The sequence below is a fragment of the Tinamus guttatus genome, unplaced genomic scaffold (genome assembly GCF_059628265.1).
Source record: "Tinamus guttatus ecotype Peru unplaced genomic scaffold, ASM5962826v1 Tinamus_guttatus_pri_ptg000510l, whole genome shotgun sequence".
NCBI lineage: Eukaryota > Metazoa > Chordata > Aves > Tinamiformes > Tinamidae > Tinamus > Tinamus guttatus.
Genome location: NW_028289044.1, coordinates 3,309,910 through 3,327,419, shown reverse-complemented (window position 1 = coordinate 3,327,419; position 17,510 = coordinate 3,309,910). Strand labels below are relative to the sequence as shown.

Genomic DNA, 17,510 nt, shown 5'->3' with positions numbered 1-17,510 from the left:
GAATCCCCAAATTTGTTTTCTACTGTAGATATACAGATCTTGGCTCTCATGCTGTACATCGGAACAAGTTCTTCACTAAGCAGTGCCAGGTTATGTCATTTTAAAGCAGTTCCCAAAGCTTTTGCAAAACTATATTTTGAGCATGTGTACCAGACACATAAATCTATAGCAAAAATGTAAACTTGACGAAGTCAATTCTACTCAGAGAATCAAGGTGCTTGAAAAAGATAAGCTGCAAATTTCCATAGCTCAGATTTGGCCCTAGTTAGCTAGTTAGTTGGTGTCAGTGTGTTTGCCAAGAAGTGGCTGATCAAAGGTTAGCAAAGAGGCATAATAATATTTCAAAAGAATACAAAAGAGAAATGTGCATAAAAATATAAGGCACCAAAACGTTAGTAAAAGTATATTTATATGTAATATAAATAAAATATGCTTATATGTGATACTATATAATATCAGTATAATAATTCATATCTTGATTTTTTTTTCAAAATCAAATTACAATGTTATGGAGGTAAAAAAAAAGAATTTGATAAATTTAGTTAATTCATTATCTATTTGTGACTCTTACACTTAGTTTTGATTGCAACCTCTGACACATGAAGCTGAATCCTCACAAAAATAATAAAAAAAAAATGACTAACTGGAAAAAAAAAAGGAAGCAAGAAGGAAGCTCGGTTAATTAAATAAATATATATGTAATTGCCAATATTTCATTTTTTTTCTTCCTCAGCCTCCACCAGCGGTCACCGTTGGAGTCGGTTGAACACTAAGTTACTAAGTAACTAAGTGGTGCGAAGTTAAATGGAGCTAGGACACGACCCGTTGAAGTTACGCCTGAAGGACAGCGCGGTCTGTTTTGAGCACCGAGTACTTCTTTATTCGTGTATTTCTCGTTCTATTTTCTTAGTTTATCAAACTGAAGAGAACCCAAGGAAGAGTGAGGAAACGACGGGAGCAGGAGCAGACGAAACGCGGAGAAGGGAACGGCCCCGACCCGACCGCGCCGGCCCCGGCAACGGCCGCGGCCACGGCCACGCGGGGGCCGCGGAGGCGCCGCCCCGGCCCTTCCCGCCGGGCCTGGCCCCTCCCAAGATGGCGGCGGCCCCGCCCCGCGCGGGCGGCTGATCGCGGCGGGCGGCGGCGCCGGGGACAGCGCGGGCGGCCGCGGCCGGAGCGGAGGGAGCTGCGCGCGGCGCGGGGTGAGGAGGAGCGCGGCGCGGGGCCGCGGCGCTGGCGGCGGCCGGGGCCGGGCGGGAGGGGCGGCGGGCGCCGAGCGGGAAACTTCGCTGGCGGAGCGCGGAGCGGCCGGGGCACCGGCCGCCCTCCCGCGGCCATGTTGGGAGCCGGGCGCTGCCTGGCGCCGCGGCGGCGCCGGGACCCCCCTGTCCCCGCAGGGCGCGTCCCGGGGCGGCGGCGGCGGCTCCCGCTGCGGGCGGCGGCGCCTGTTTTTACCGCGAGCCGCCCTCGCTTCCCGGCGCCGCGGAGCGAGTTGGGCTGCAAAAGTGGGGGAAAAGGGGGTTAAAAAAAGGAGCCCCGGCGCGAGCCCGCGCGTTACGTAAGTGCGCGGAGCGCCCCGGCCCGCGGCAGCACCGGGACCGGCCCCGGGCGCTGCAAGTTGGTGCGCGGCCTCCGCGGGCGGGCGCCGCCGCGGTGCTCCCGAGCCAGGGGCAGGAGTGATTTTCCTGAGAGAGAAGTTCTCCAAGATCGCAGAAACAAAGAAGTAAGAAGTATTATTAATTTTCGCTGTTCCTATGAGGAAAGAAGCATTTAAAGCCCGCCGCGTAGCCCTCCTGCAGACGTTTGTTTTGTTTCCCACACGAGCCTGAGGAAGGGGTTGCGTCTCCGGCGGCGAATGCAGTTTTCCTGCTTTTGGGCTGTGCAGCCTGAACTCTGTTGAGTAACAAAGTGAGAAACGAGAAGCCTCGTACGGCCAAGCGGCGTGTGTGTGTGTCAGCTCGGCTGGTTAAATTGCGCTTTCGCAGGAGTTTCGTGGTGGCGTTTATGTTCTCAGCATCATCTCGGCATTAAGGGAGGAAGTCCCTTAAACGCGAAATGAAAACTGCCAAGCAGAAACTTGGAACTGGGGAAGTCAGCTCTGTTTTCTCCTCCCTATCTGCTCTCGTTTAGCAGTAATTGAAATGGTATCATTCCATCTAGAAGCAAATTTTCATTAAAAGCAGGGGTGAAATCATTCTTTAGCAAGGGCTGTGTTCTGTTTTCCTTAAATTATGGGTGGAAATCCAGGATTAAAGTACCTGCTAGTACTTTAGTACTTTTTTTCAGTGCTTTCTGAAACTCACTAGCTTACCAGAAATTATCACCAGTAAAATAGATGCTGCTGTGACCTCCTGGTGCTCATGGATGCAGTTTTCCTTACCCTTGAATTATGTTTTTGGTCCTTTGCCTTCCCTAAAGGTGACTAGACAAGTGGAAATGAAAGTGAAGGGTCAGGATATGGTGTTGTCCATGAGGCAGAGCTGTTTTTGCAGCTGAAGATGTAATTTTCTAAAAAAATATCAGTAACTAAAATGTTAGAAGTATTGGCCAAGCAAACAGCATGCAAGTTTTTGCTTTTACAGGCTGTTTATTAGTGGGTGACATCAAGTAAGGAACTATAGTGTTAACTACAGCGAAGTTTATTAGATTTTGATGGGCAAGAAAGTTAATATTCTCTCTCTTTTTTTTTTTATTTCAACCTAAAGTAGTACAGAATAAAGGTATGCTTTTGATTTATTGTGAGCTGTCTTTGTATTCAAGATTATTTTTTCCATTTATTTTTTCTTTTTAGTGGTTGATGTGTGTCAGTAGGGTACAAACATTGTTTTGGAATAGAAACACTTTTTTTTTGTTCTTGTAAAGCAGATACAAACCTTTCTATGGCAGAGTACTCCTTGTTTTCACAGTTGAGAGAGCAAGAAAAGCTACCCTGTAGACAGGTGTGATAGAATACGTTTATCACACTACAGTTTAATGTTTCCATAAATTATAAGATGTGCTGACAGCTGCATTAGCAAACAGAGTCCTGCAAATTCTTATCCATATGAGTAGTCTTGTTGAAATAAATGGGTTTGCTCGCATGAGAAGTTGCTTGGTGGAGAGCTGTAGGACAAAGATTCTCTTTTCATGAAAAGAAACGTGACTGCTAAAGAGCTTTCCAGGAGAATAGTACTTTTTTTTTTTTTTTTTTCAGCCTGACATTTTGGTACTACAGAGTCAAAATGCACTGATGTATATATTTGCTTTCTAAAGTTGCATAAGCTGCTTAAAATGCTGCTGGCTTGGATTGAATGGTAGGTTTTTGTTACTTACCAGTGGATGATGATAATAAGCTAATTTGACGATTTAAAAAAATATTTTGAAAGTAATGGCTTCCTCCTTTTCTCCTTGCATCATGATGTTTTACAGCAAAACAGTGCTTAGCCCATCAGCGTAGCAGAATTCTGCATTTTGTATAAATGCAAAAGAAGAAAACCCTGAAATCTCACGTGCTTCCAGTCTCTCTCGTTGGTCCTCGTTCCCAAATACTGTTGAGATGCGGGATGTTGGGAGGTTTCATCGTTCAAGCACAGGTCTGTTTGCAGAGGGAGCTGCTCGCAGGCTGTGCCCAGTCCTGTCCTCGGTGGCCTTGCCTGTCACTAGACACCCTCGTGCCTCAGATCTGGCACTTTCCTCTTCGCTTCCAGGCGCTTCTGCAGAGTGAAGAGTTGCAGTACGTTCTTTGGCATGTGCTTTTCTGAGATGTATACATACCTTGTTAATGTAAATTAATGTAACAGAGCGTGCTGTGTACAGTGCCTTTGAACTTGCCAGATAACATCTCCTTGGGAGCAGGGAACGGTGCAGCTGCTAACTTCAGTGCAAACATTTCTGCCGTTTCCAAAGCTCCTTCTAGCTCCTGTTGTCTCTGCGGCTCCCGAAATTGGCCTCGACCTTGCAGAAGAGCAAAGGGAAACATCCTGTTGGATGTCAGCTCTGCGGGCTAGCAGACCCTCTCATTTTCTGGATGCTGTTTCTTGCGCTTGGAGGACAGGGTTGTGTTGAGGGCTCTCACGCCTGAGCTCCAAGTGCTTTCCACGCAGCTTTAAATGCATCCAGTGGGTCTGAGAAGCAGTAGCAGGCTGCGGAGGAAGGGATGGTGAGAAGGGTGCACGCAGAAAGCTGCTGTGATCACAGGCTGCCTTCGGGAACTCGCTCTCCCCTTCTTTAACCTTCTCCCGCTCAGCTGGCCCGAGCTGGCAGCGCGAAGCCTCCGAGACTCCTCCGGTTGCAATGTGCTCCTGTTCCGCGCATGGTCTTGTCACTTCTGATGGAGATGAGGAGCACGGTGGAGCTCTGCCCTCATGACAAACGCCCAGGTGGTAGCGGAGCACGGCTGGCTGCCCTGGACAGTGGGACACTGTTTTACAGCATTGCTGGTAACGCTGAGTCAAGAAAGAGCAGAGCGAATCACGTAATTTATGGTGTTGCTGAGAGGGTGACCTATCAGCGACAGCAAAACTTTAACATCCTCAGGCTTTCGGGAGAGGGTTGCAAGGTCAAGCGGTGACATAGTCTGATCCAAACCCCATCTCTGCTCAAGGGGCCTGCAAACCCCCTGCTTGTGTGAGGGCCCTTCCTGCGGGCGCTGGTTACAGCACCCGTGGCTGCTGCCTCCCTGCAGCCACCCCCAGCGCCTTCTTTCCCTTGGTTTACCTAAAGTGGTTGTAGGAAGGGTCCCTGTGGCTGCTCCTACTTACTCATAATCTGTTATTCTTGGTGAACTGGTGATAGAAATGATTTATTCTGGGTAGTTATTTTAACACACAGCAATGTAGCTGTTGATACCACTTGATTAAAATATTTTCAGAAGATGAACATGCCCGAATGCTCTGATTTCCTTCTAATACATTCAGCGTGTGCTGCAGCAGTGCTGTACGAGCTGCCCTTGTAAGGTAAGGGCCAGCTGCCTGCGAGCAGCACTAGAGTTGTCTTAATGTGCTTGAACCTCTGCTCGTGGTGACAAGAGCAACGCGAGGCCACGTTATGGTGCTTCCTCCTGGTCGGAGAGGGAAGCTGAGTGTTGCTGCTGGGCCCATGTCCTGCTTAGGTCGTGGAAAAGCTTGGAAATGCCGGTCTGGTTAAACGAAACCCCAGTATCCTACACCTTTGCTTTGCAAATAGGATATCTGAGCTTTCAAAGGACACGTACGTGTGAAAATAACGCATGCTGGTATGATATAGCTAACAAGTGGAGATGCTGGGATTGCTGGTGCCTTGCTTACGAATGGTGGGGCTGCAAGGGAAGACACCGCTGGGTTATAGAACACGGCTGGTTAAAACTCCTTTGGTGTTGCAGTTACTGGGAAGAAGTTCACAGCTCTTACCTCGTTTTGATGTTGTAACTATTTTAACTCTTTCTATAGCTCAACCATGCTATAATCAAGCGCTTACAGTGCAGGACTGGTTTGCGTTCTGTTTTACCTTGGCTGTTCTAAATACCTGCATGTAGTAAAGAGGTCGGGTGTTGGTGCGAGAAATGCAAAATCCTGTTAACTTGAAAACTGACTTGAGCGTGGGCGTTGGGTATCTCGAGAGCTAAATCGAGCCCGTGCTCTGAAGTGCATCGCTGCTCGGTGATGTGCTCATGAGTTTGCACGTGCTCTGCGCACCTGCGGGTTACGGTGCTGGGAGAAACGTGCTGCCCCGCAGCGCTTCCCTCAGTCACTGGACCCCAAGTGCCCCTTTCCGCATGGATTGCGGGAGCGGAGCCGCATTGAGCTGGTTTGTGGCCTGGAGTATGTGATAACATCCCGAAGGCTCCTGCGCTCCATGTGCTGTGTGTGGAGGTGTCCACGTGTACAGCTCTGAATAGTCATTAACACGTACCATGTTCGGCTATGTAACCAGGCTGGTTGTGCTTGCAAATGGATTTCGCAACGTTTCTTGTAGAACTGCTGTGCCTAGATCATTTTTAACTGATGATTCTGTATCTCTTTTTTTTCCCCTGAGAGTATTTCAGTAAGTCCGTTTATTTCCAGATCTAAAAGGTAGGTACGTGGAGGCTGTGGATTCGCTCCCTTGTGCGGCATTAGTGAAACTTCGTGCACGTCCTGGCTTGCGCGAACCTTGGCCACGTCCTCTCCGTTGGCTTCCATGGCTCTCATCCTGCGTCTGCTTAACATCAGGTGTGGGGGTATCCGTACATATCTATAGGCCAGACGTTTGGGCACGCAGCGCACAGGGCTTGTGCTTGTTGGCCCACCAAGCCCGAGCTCATCTCGGGCTCCCTCTCTGCTCTCCTTGGCTCTGCTGCACATTACCCAATGTCGGCCCCTTCTCTGCTTTTCCTTCTGATTCCTCTTAGCAACTCGGGCTTTCGTGTCATATGGTACCGACAGGGCTGGAACTAGGTCTTAAAATCCATGTGAACTCATTTGGAAGCCCTATTCTGGTAAATGTTGCAGATGCTTCGGTTAAGATAAAAGATGCAATTTGTAAGCACCAGTCTAAGCTAACCACTACTAATGCTCTTAAATACATCAAAATAGAAAGTTAAAGTATTTTCCCATGACAGCAAAGATTTAATCTGAATATTGTGTTTTTTTGTGTTTTTATTTAATCTGAATATTGTGTTTTTCCGTTTGTTCAATTCATTGATTTAAAAGGAAATATATATATGTGTGTATACACACACACACACACACACACTTGGCTGTTTTGTTTCCAAGCTCCTTACGCAGATTTCAGTATGTTGACAGCTGCAAGTACATGATTTTTACTTTTCTGCATCTTGTTTCCTGCCCTTTGAAGGATCAGTTGCAGGGGCTGAATTGGCAGCGCTGTTCCTGGTGGATTAGGCCTCCTTGTTCACCTGTGTGTATGGAATGTAGCCAGGCTAAACGTGGGGGCTTCGGAAGCTGCTCCCTGTGCCGCTCCACTGTGCGGTTCCCAGCTGCCGCTCCGGAGAAATGGATATCGCTCTGCGGTAGCAGCTCTGCATCTGTCTTGCTGGGGCAAAACCAGCCTCCAGAGCCCTGGCTTGTTGCAAACAGCAGCCTGGCAGCAGGAATAGCAGCTAATTTAATAAAAATATATATGTGTGTGTGTGTGTGTGTCCTGGGCTTCAGCAGTGAGGTTTCTTCCCCCTCGTCTTATAGTTCAGATGCTTCTTCAAATATCACATTTTAACAGAGCTACATGAAAGCACTCTCTGTCCCCAGAAATACAGCTGGACTTTCTATGCTTTCTCAGCCCAGTCAGGTAATGGCTATTGTAAATTTTAAGGCTGATGCACTCATCTGGCAGGTGTGACAATAAACAATGTTTGTTTTTTGCTTAGGACTGTTTATATGCGATGAGGCGGCCTTACGCAACTAATGAATTAAAGCAGCCGGCCGCCTTCGTAAGCTGTACATTAGCGTGCTAAAATTAACTGTAACTTAAGGAATTAGTGAACTGTGAGGTGTTGGGTAGTTTAAATAGGGATTGCGAGGCCCTGTGTAACGCCAAGGAGCTCTGTGATGGGACGAGGTCGTGCCGGGAGTGCTGGAAAACACAGACCTGTTGGGGTGGTCATGGCAGGATCGCATCCGCCTAGGCAGAGCGGGGCTTTAGTTTTGGTGCTGTATTTGGGTACTGCTGAGCACTGACCTGGGAAATACTGGAGTTCTCAAAGGATTTTTGAGGAATGTTAGTTGATATTAAAAGCTGTAAATGATTAAGAAGTCGGGAGTAGTGGCGGGCGTTGTGCTGGGGTGTGTGGCAGGCAGCGGCGCCGCCGCGGGCGCTCGCGTCGCTTCTGCCCCCTTCCGCCGTGGGCCCTCCCAGCGCGGGCACCTTCTCTGGTAAGTGCCGAGCAGCCGCGCTCTGCTCGGGCCCTGCGCCTTTCCCTGCCCTTCCTGCCAGGCTGGTGGTGCCCGTGGGCCCCGACCCGCTTCCCAACGGCCTTGCCGGGAACGAAGGCCGCGTGGCATCGACCGCTTCTTCCAGGAACCCGGCCCCAAATCCTTGAATAATTAAAAGCCCAGCGAAAAAGAAAAGGAGATGACAGTTGTCATGAGGGGAGACAGCGGGAAACGGAGGAGCCATGAGGAAAGCAAAGGGTGTATTTCCCTCTGAGCAGCACTCGCTGTCGTGCGTTTTAATAGCGGCCAGCACAGGCCTGGCTTTTACTCATTAGGGCCGTGAAAGTTTTTGGTGGTGAAAAAGACCTTCAGAGCACAGCTCGTGTCATACTCCAGTGCTTTCCACTTCTCTGAACACAGTATTTTTTGGTACAAGTTCTTTTGATATTGTCTGACTTTCAGGATTGTTGTAGGCGCCTCTTTTGTTTCTGTTTTACAAAGAAGAAATGAAGAATCTTTGAAAAGGTGACTTAAACTGCAGCTAGTTGTTACAGATGTATTGAAGTGACTGTAAAATATAGAATGAAATATTAATGAGACTGTACATGCCTTAATGGCAACTTAAAACTTCATTTTCCTTCATATTTTATTCTACACATGAGTTGTAGAATCGAAGTTTAATCAAGTCCCTTTTCCTGGTATTTTTTTTGTCATCTTTAATCAAGGTTTATTACCCTGTTCTTGACTACTGAGGCCAAAGCAAAGCTTGCAATATATGCATTTTTTTTCTGACCTGTATCAAGAATTGTAGAGTATTTGCTGTGAATGTGTTTAGTTCCACAGGTTTCTGCAATAAAAATGTTTCCAGAGCACGAAGCTCCGACAGAACTTGGTCGGCAACGTGGTGCACAGCAGAAACTGCACTATGTTTTACCCAGCTGTGGTGCAGAGAGACTCATCGTGTTCTGGAGAACAGGACATAAAACAGTAACAGAGGTCCTCAAGTGCTTGCAGAGCATAACGAGAGCTGAATGAGGGAGTTGTGATATTCCAGCATATAATAATTTGCAAATTATTACCAAAGAGCCTATGTTATTTATTAACATTTGCTAGGTGAATTATTCTGCTTGATGAACTGTCTAAAGGGTAGTTTTTCTTTCTTCTTTCTTTTCTTCCCTGTCCTTTTAAACCCTGTGGATCAAGTCAAGCGGTGTCATCTTGCAGATCAGGTGTTTAATGCATATTAGACACCCCGTTTGCTGATAGTCCCTCGTCTTCCTTAGGTTTCCGATTTGTCTATCTCCAGATTGCAAAAGCTTTGCAAAATTTCTGTAACTTTCATGTCTGGTTAACGCGTGTGATTGATTTATATAAATTATATGACAGCACAGCAGCATTTTATTTGAAATCTGCATCTTATTAAAACCCTTGGAGTTGTGAAGTCAGACATGGGGGGGGAAAAAAAAAAAGTTTTGCACTTTTGGTTTTGTCTTAAGGAGCCTTTTGCTAAGTGGCCGTCAGCAGAAACCTTTCATAATGCAACACATAAATTAATCCTTAGGAGGAAGGAAAACTGAATCATTTTGAATATATACAGTGGAATGTAGTTGCTGTTGTAGATATGTTTGCCTAAATGCAGGTGAGAGAACAGGGGCTTTGTATGATAACTGGATAATGCTGTTGCTATTTTTTTTTAATCTTATTCCTTTTGTTTTCCTCCATTTATGAATCTTTATTCTCTATTTACTTCAGTGTAACAATATCTAGATTACATTCTAGCTTGCTCTGATCCCCTTTCAGAAACCTTCCAAAGAGTGAGATCAGATCCTGGTGGTTAATAAATGTTTCATTACTGGGCTTGTTCAATCTGCATTGGAAATACCTAATATCTGTTGGTAGAGAGATTTTAGGACCTTAGTGTTGATTAGTTTTGAGCTCCTTTACATTTTTCAGCAGGTTAAATACTTTTATTATTATTAGGCTATTGCCCTTGCTTTGAATTTACATAATAACAAAGGAGCTGTCAGCATCCTGAGGCCATAACTCTGTACAGTCTAGGCTGCCTTATTTGTATTAATGTAATCCTGCCTCCGGATTTTAGTGTATTTAAATTTAATCAGTAATTGCTAATTGTGAGGGTGATAGGTGAACTTTTAGTTCTGCATAGGCTCTGCACATAGCTAGGCAATTGCAGTAAGTCACTAGCATTATCTTCCTTTAAAGCACTTTGAAGAAAAATGATTAAAAATAATAATTTTAAAAAATAGATGCTTTTTTTAAGGTGGCATGAGGCTCAGCACAGAGCATCCTGTGTCTCGAGGCATGGCATCTTACCTCATTTCTCCTGGTGGTGTCAGCTGCGCTGGTGATAGTAGTTTTTATTATTATTTTTTAGTTGACTCATCTGTCTTCCACTACAGCCACTCCTTCGTCTAGTCTATCCTCCAACAGTAGTAGAACTGGCATGGAAAATGCACAGATACTACTTAGCAGAGGAGAATGCCCAATATTGAGCTGTGGGAGAGGACCGGCGTGCGGTGGCAAAGGGAAGCAGTGACCTGGATGGAGACTTCTCGGTGGGCAGCGACTCTACCAGGACTGTTGCGCTGCTGCAGTACCTGCAGTGCCCTGTGTTTACTGACGTCCTTAACTTTCTGAACATGCATTTTGTTTGCTTTAGATAAAAGGATAACTTGAAAGTGCTTCAAAGGTACAAGTAACCTTACACTTGATAACTTTTAAGATGATTCTTATCACTAATACGATAAAAATGTAAAACAAGAAGAAAGTCGAGGCAAGAAGATCTTGGAGTTTTGCTTTTCGCAAGAATCTTCTTGTGAGTGAAAGTAGGAATGATTTGGTGGGAAAAGCAGCTTTGGATGCCATAATGGAGCTGGGGCTTTTGGTGCAATGAAATAAACTGTCACTTTTAAATGGCATATTATGCCATGGTAATGAAAGCCTCTGTCCCATGTCCTTATCTAGAAAGGAGGCTTAGCAAGAACATGTATGTATGAGGAAAGGCAACCTGAAGGTGTTTCTGTTGCAGCATTTTGAGAACTGAGATTTATTTATTGAGAAAAGCTGACACACTGAGCAACTGGATGCAATAAGTTGTCGGGTTAATGCTCTTAAGTCAGTTTTTTGTTCTCCATGGGTCCTACAAATCCAGTTAATGCTTAATGTTGCTTGCTGGTGGTCCTTCCTTCACAGAAAGGACATTCGAAAGGTGCTTTACAGGCAGAGATTTGAACTGTATAAAATTGTAGCCTGTTGTTTTATCAAATAGCCCTATGAGCCTCAAGGGGGCTAAAGCTCATCTTAGAAGTGTGTGTTAAATTTCTAGGAAATACTGTTAGTCTTGTAGGCATTGTAGGCTAGACTTAAGAGTCTTTTAAAGAGCTACTGTCACAGTAGTACCAGTAGCTTGCTGAAAGTGCAGGAATTGCAGGATCTCAAGACATGATCCAACATTGTGCATTAATCTATGATCTTGAGCATATTAATCCAGTAGCTCCTTCTCATCCTGGCCAGCACTAGAACCTTCAGCAGAAAGTATAAAACCGTCAGCAAATATTTGGCACTTAGGAGGATGTTGCCACCCAGCTGCAGGACGTGCTCCGATATCTTTCACAATATATCTGAATAAATCTGGAGAGAGGAATGTCGGGATTTTGCAAGGCTGGTTACAGCTAACTGTGCCTAGCTCGGGACCAGGATGTCTTGGGATCCGAGTTCTGTTGTGTTATGTTGCTTATCAAAAATGTCAAAGGAGTCCAAGCAGTCATTTAATGTATTTAGTATCTCCTCCTGTGTGCTCACAGGAAGAAGAGGTGGGATTTTTATTTTGTTCTTCTGACTTTCAGATATCTCCCCTTTTTGTATACCTATTTTTTTCCAAATTTTGTTATTCTGGTCTTTATAATCATGAGTCTCTTTCTCCTGGCCATTTCTCATTGTCATTACCTGTTTCTCAACTTCCCTCCTTTCTCACAAAAAAGTCACCAAGAATGAGTGAGCGTTAGTGTGCACGGAGTTTCAGATGGCTTCTTAATTTTAAATTCTCTCTGAGAAGTTAAAATACTGAGAAAAGTGTCAGAGTGCTTATTTTAAACATCTAAGCCCTTGGTGTAGAAAAAGACAATTCATGTCATGTAAGAAGGTGCAAATGATTGACCAACAGTCTAATGGCTCTCATTACCTTAACTGAGGCTGGTAGGCAATAGTTTGTTGAACACTATTAACTAAAGTTTAAATCCAGAAGACATGTCATCATCTTATGGTTTCCTCATGGTCTTTAACTTGCCCCAAATTCCTGCCCAACTCCACCACGGGGTTGTTTTAAACAGCTGAAAGTTGTGTTCAGCGCAAGCTCACATACCCTGGCTTTAAATTATGAATTTTATGAAATGATCCCGGTTAGAATTATTTTCTGTTCGGTAATCCTAGAAAGCCTCCGTCTAAAACGCATTGCCTTTTCTCTCCTTTATTTACTTATTTTCCCCTCTCCAGTGACTTGTGTTGGGAAGCTGTCGTGGTGACCCGGGGTTGGCAGCAACGCGTCCTGCACCAGCAGCGCTTGGCTGTAGCCACCTGTAACTCACACAGGGTCACACAGAAACACGAGATTGCAAATCAACGCACCCTGTTTCTGTGTGCAGGAAAAGGGGTTTTGTTCCCTGTTCTTTGCACTCTGCTGCCTGTATCCCTCCCCCATATTGCAGGAACGCGGGGGCTGTGCCATTAAGTCTAAAATAAAGGCAAAGTGATAGGAGTCACTGGAAGGTAGCATTTGAGCTCTCCTGCTCCCTCTTACTTCTGTGACTAGAGCTTTTTGCTGAATAAAACCAGTAAAGGTTGGTAGCTTAAATCTCCAGGTGTGTAGTGCTTACTGGAAGGCTTGAAAGAAATGAGATGTCCTTTGGAAAGTATGTTTTGGTCATGGCTCAATAATCATCTCTTTTTTTAAATGAAACACTAATGTAATCATCAGATTATGTCTACTGTGCTACTTCTGCTCTGCTTGTGGGTATTCACCATTGTACTTTGCAAACTGTCTCGCTAGCTCCCTTCTGTCACCATCCGTTCCCAATCCTAGCCCTAAATTACTCGATTTTGTCCTAATCCTGATGACCAGCCCTCTAAGCTAATCTACCCTATAGTTCTTGTAATGGCTCAAGCCGGAGGGGGACATCAGATGCTGTCAACCGACACAGCCATGGAGAGAAGCTAAAAGAGGTGATTTGGCTGCTCCTGGTGCTGCAGAAGGATTCAAGGAGCGTCATGTCCACTTACAGGCACCTCTTATAAAGGAGTTTATGGACAGAGCTTTGAATCCTGGAGAAGAGTAACAGGAATAACCAGTCAGAAATAGGTGGCTGGTGTCGGAGGTTAAAATAACTCCCTTCTGCCACCTGGGCTCACAGTTCCCTCTTATTTCTGGAAACAGGAATAAATAATCTTTTTTTTTTTTTTTTTTTTTTTTTTTTTTAAAGAAGATGGGGGCAGTTCTCTTGGAAGAAGAGCAAGAAATGGGTATAACTTGCAGAAGAGTTGACTTACTTACAGAAATGCTTTCTGGTTGCTCCGTGCCCTGCATCGTGGTCAGTGCTGCACCCTGTGAGGGTGGACTCGCTTCTGTCTCCATGCAGCACGACTGGAGGTCACAAGAGCCCGTTTATCTGTTACTGTCTGTGTTTTATCTTGACCTTCTGGGCATTGCAGTCATGCAGCTTGGTGGCTTCGTAGCTCCACTGTCAATATATAAAACTGGTTACCGCATTTCTTAAATATGATAACTAAGGCTGCGAGGCATGTTATGAAAATCCAAAGGAAGTGCTAGGGCACAGATATCCTTTGATGTAGTGTGCATAGCTTAAAAACAGTCAGTTGTATCTGAGTAAGCCACTTAAGAAACTGTTAGTGAGCTCACTTAAATTATTTTTCACAAAACTAATTTAAGCCTTACAGCAATAACCTGTAACAGCATCCCTATTTATTTTAAATCGCATACAACCTTGCTAATGTGGAATTGTGTAATCTGAGCAGGTATAACCTAGTTAGGTAAGGCCTGATAAAAGACTTCTCTGCAACTGCTTTGCAGAGGCTTCATCCATGTTTTATAAGGCCGTGCCCAAGGTTGATGTATGAGTTTGTGTTTTTTTTTTTTTTTTTTTTTTTCCTTGTTTCAGCCCAGCTTCATCTCTATTATGTGCTGGTCCTGTACTGTAGATAGGTAAAATATTCACTTGGCTTCTCTTTTAAATATGAAGAGGACCCTGTAAAGTAGGGTAGTGTTGGTAAATGTGGGTTGTAGATACTGGAATTCCTGCCTGTGTGCTCTCCTTCAGGCCTGCTTAAAGAAGTGGAGTCCCTCAGTAGGTGTCATGAGCAACAACTCTTGGGTACGTAAGGAGGAACGGGTAGGAGAGCCGGCTCCTGGGAGCCCAGGGAGAGGCTCCTCACGTACGGAGCCCTGAGCTGCGGCCCGTGGCTCTGCCACGCGCACAGCCCCGCTCCGAAGTGCCGGTCGTGCTGGCAGGGCTCTCCGTGGCAGACCTGGAGCTGGCTGCATGAGTTGCCTTTTACTGTCTTCTGCCCGGAAAGCTCTGAATGAGAGCGGTGCTGAGGAGCTGTTTGCAGGTGTGTGAGCTGCTGTAACAGCTGCGTATTTTCAGTTCCCCTTTGGATAGCTTGGGATCTCGCTCTTATTTGCTGCTTGGGAAGGAGCAAGGGGTGCTTTTAATCCAAAACTGAAATGGAAGTGTGCGTTTGCTCGTCAGCACTGGTTGAAGGATGAGAGCCTCTCGCGTGAGCGTCCCAGCGGTGCCGTCGCTCGTGGGTTCTCGGAGCGGCGTCACGAGCTCCATGCACTGGGTGTCCGGAGCGCTCGCCATGGGCGAGTGACAGCGCGTGGTGGCGACGTGGGCTCTGCCCTGCCTGAAACGCTTCTAGCATGTGGATTTATGCTTTGTGCGCTTGATTTAAGACTTCTGTTCTAGAAAAATAAACGCTGAGGTTACTGATGACGATGCCTTCCTATGTGAGCATCAGTTTTATCGTTTGTTTGTCCTGTCAGTCTTGGCTGACTGGAAACATGAGAATGCCGGGTGATCCCGGCTCTTCCTACCCGGAGAGTGGGCACAGACAGACACGAGCACTAAAAGCCTTATGAGAGGGGGAGGCTTCCCAGTTTGTTGCCAGCCCTGTATGTGCCGTCCGTGGGATAAAGATAGTTGTCAGCTGGGAGCTGGATGGAATATGTTTCCTTCTGAAAAAAGACTAATTGGTTGCTAAAAATTCTGAGGTGTTAATTCTTATTTAAATCTAGTCCGAGTTGGTGTCTCTGAGCCAGCAGGTTCTGTTAGATATTTTAAGAGATGAGGAGCTTATACTTTCCTTGTAGAAGACTGTCGTTGAATCAGTCCTAATGACAATTTTTTTTTTCTAACTTTAGGATACTTGTGAAAGATGGTGGATCGCTTGGCAAACAGTGAGGCAAATACAAGACGAATAAGCATAGTGGAAAACTGCTTTGGAGCAGCTGGGCAGCCTCTGACTATTCCTGGTCGCGTTCTCATCGGAGAAGGAGTCTTAACAAAGCTGTGCAGGAAGAAACCCAAAGCGAGGCAGTTCTTCCTGTTCAATGACATTCTTGTTTACGGTAACATTGTCATCCAGAAGAAGAAATACAATAAGCAGCACATAATTCCCCTGGAAAACGTCACTATTGATTCCATCCAAGACGAGGGCGACCTGCGGAACGGGTGGCTCATCAAGACGCCCACCAAGTCGTTTGCAGTTTATGCCGCCACTGCCACAGAGAAGTCCGAGTGGATGAACCACATAAACAAGTGCGTTTCCGACCTGCTTTCCAAAAGCGGGAAGACTCCTAGCAATGAACACGCGGCCGTCTGGGTGCCGGACTCGGAAGCCGCCGTGTGCATGCGCTGCCAGAAAGCCAAGTTCACGCCCGTCAACCGCCGCCACCACTGCCGCAAATGCGGCTTCGTCGTGTGCGGGCCCTGCTCCGAGAAGAGGTTTCTTCTTCCCAGCCAGTCCTCCAAGCCCGTGCGGATCTGTGACTTCTGCTTCGAGCTCCTCTCCACTGGGGAGATGGCTGCTTGTCAGCCCGCTCGGTCAGACTCCTACAGCCAGTGCCCCAAATCCCCTTTGAATGATGTATCCGATGAGGAGGATGAAGACAGTAGCGACTAAGGGCCAAACGTTTTTTTCCATGTTTTGCGATTGGTGTTTCAAACCACGTGGAGCTGCTTTCAGCTGGGAAGCCTATAGTCAGCTTTCCCAGGAAAAAACAAAATCTGTTCTAGCCATAAAATATGCCTGAATATCTTCAGCTATGATGTGCCTCAATCTACAAATTCTCTAGACAATAGATTTTTCACTCCTCTGCAGGGATAGACTGTTGCCAATGTTATGAGATAATTTTCTTATACTTGAGTTATGTCTAGGTTACACATTTGTGGAAGATTGGAAAAAATATATTGTATTTTCTTAATTTAACAACCCATATTTCCTTATGTTTCGTATTGATATGTTATGTGGGTTTTTTGGGATACGGGAGGAAAAAAGTGTGTGAAACGGTCATATTTTTGTGAATCCCATAAAATTATATATATATGTATTTTTTTTCTGACCATGCTACATAGTGATAAATTGAAACTAACTACAAACTTAAATGTCACAAAACTTGGGAATTGTCTTGTTCTGCTCTTATTTATGACTTCCTATACCAAGCAGTGCCTTGTAACAGTTGTGCTGATTCAGGAGGAAACCAACCAATAATTATGTCCATTATCTGTTGTTTGCCTGATGCTGGTATCTGAGAGATTGTTGGTGCTATTGAAAATAACTGCTGTGTCCAAAATGGGATTTTGAAAAGGTCTCGTCTGCCTGCCCGCAGTGGGTGACTGAGACCTAGTTCCTGTGTCCTCATCTGCACAGGCAGGCCCAGAGACTCGGCCGCTTCCTCAAGGCTTCCGTGAGGTTCTCCTTGCCGGAGCTGCGCCGCAGCCCCCAGACCAGGGTCGGCAGCAGGAGATGAGAAGCCTGGCGTGGTCTTCGCAGGGATACAGACACATTTTCTTTACAGAATAGTTGATACGTTTCAAATGGTAATTTGGCAAATGCATGCTGAAACTTCAGTAGCATAGGGTGGCGTAGCATTTTGCTGTGATAGTTTATGGTTTTGGAATTATTTTCCAAATGAAACACTAATTAGAAAAAAAGAAATCAGAGTTGTTTTTTTTTTTTTTTTGGTGGGGGGGGATTTTTTGTTGGCTTATTTAAAAATAACCTGCAGTTTTGAACGAATAGCCTGCAACTGTCCTTATAGAATTGGCTTTCTTTTTACACAGCTGACCTCAGGATAAATGTGAGATGCAAGTTGCTTCATTCAAAATGCCCAGGACCAAGAGAGAGGTATCTAAGGCCTAGCGGTCAGTGCAGAAAATGTCTAGTAGAGAATTCACTTTACAGAAGCTGTTGAATACAGAAGTGTTGTATTTCCTAGACATGTAAAGAGTTGTTAAATCCACAAATGCTGTTTCTATATTTTATAACAGTAGTAGTCGATTTTGAAAGAGAAAAACCTCTTGGAAATAACTGTATGGAAATATAGTAGCAACTTTATTTTTTAAAAAAGTTAAACATTTGTAGATCCTT

The 17,510-nt window shown here is 45.4% G+C and overlaps 1 protein-coding gene across 2 annotated transcripts; it reads left to right on the top strand.

Annotated features, from left to right (window-relative positions):
* The first annotated feature begins 1,130 nt into the window (after positions 1–1,130).
* On the top strand, positions 1,131–16,352 carry PLEKHF2 (pleckstrin homology and FYVE domain containing 2). 2 transcript variants are annotated; one of them, XM_088533601.1, is made up of 2 exons: positions 1,131–1,202; positions 15,283–16,352. In XM_088533601.1, exon 2 carries the CDS (start codon positions 15,297–15,299, stop codon positions 16,041–16,043), a length of 747 nt encoding a protein of 248 aa, XP_088389727.1. In that variant the 5' UTR covers positions 1,131–1,202; positions 15,283–15,296; the 3' UTR covers positions 16,044–16,352. The 2 variants fall into 2 exon arrangements, with proteins under 2 accessions (XP_088389727.1, XP_088389728.1); XM_088533602.1 differs by lacking the exon at positions 1,131–1,202 and adding an exon at positions 1,544–1,558.
* Positions 16,353–17,510: the final 1,158 nt, after the last annotated feature.

What these genes read in the sequence shown, in the direction of transcription:
- PLEKHF2 (XM_088533601.1), top strand. Translation starts at nt 15,297, where the DNA reads ATGGTGGATCGCTTGGCAAACAGTGAGGCAAATACAAGACGAATAAGC.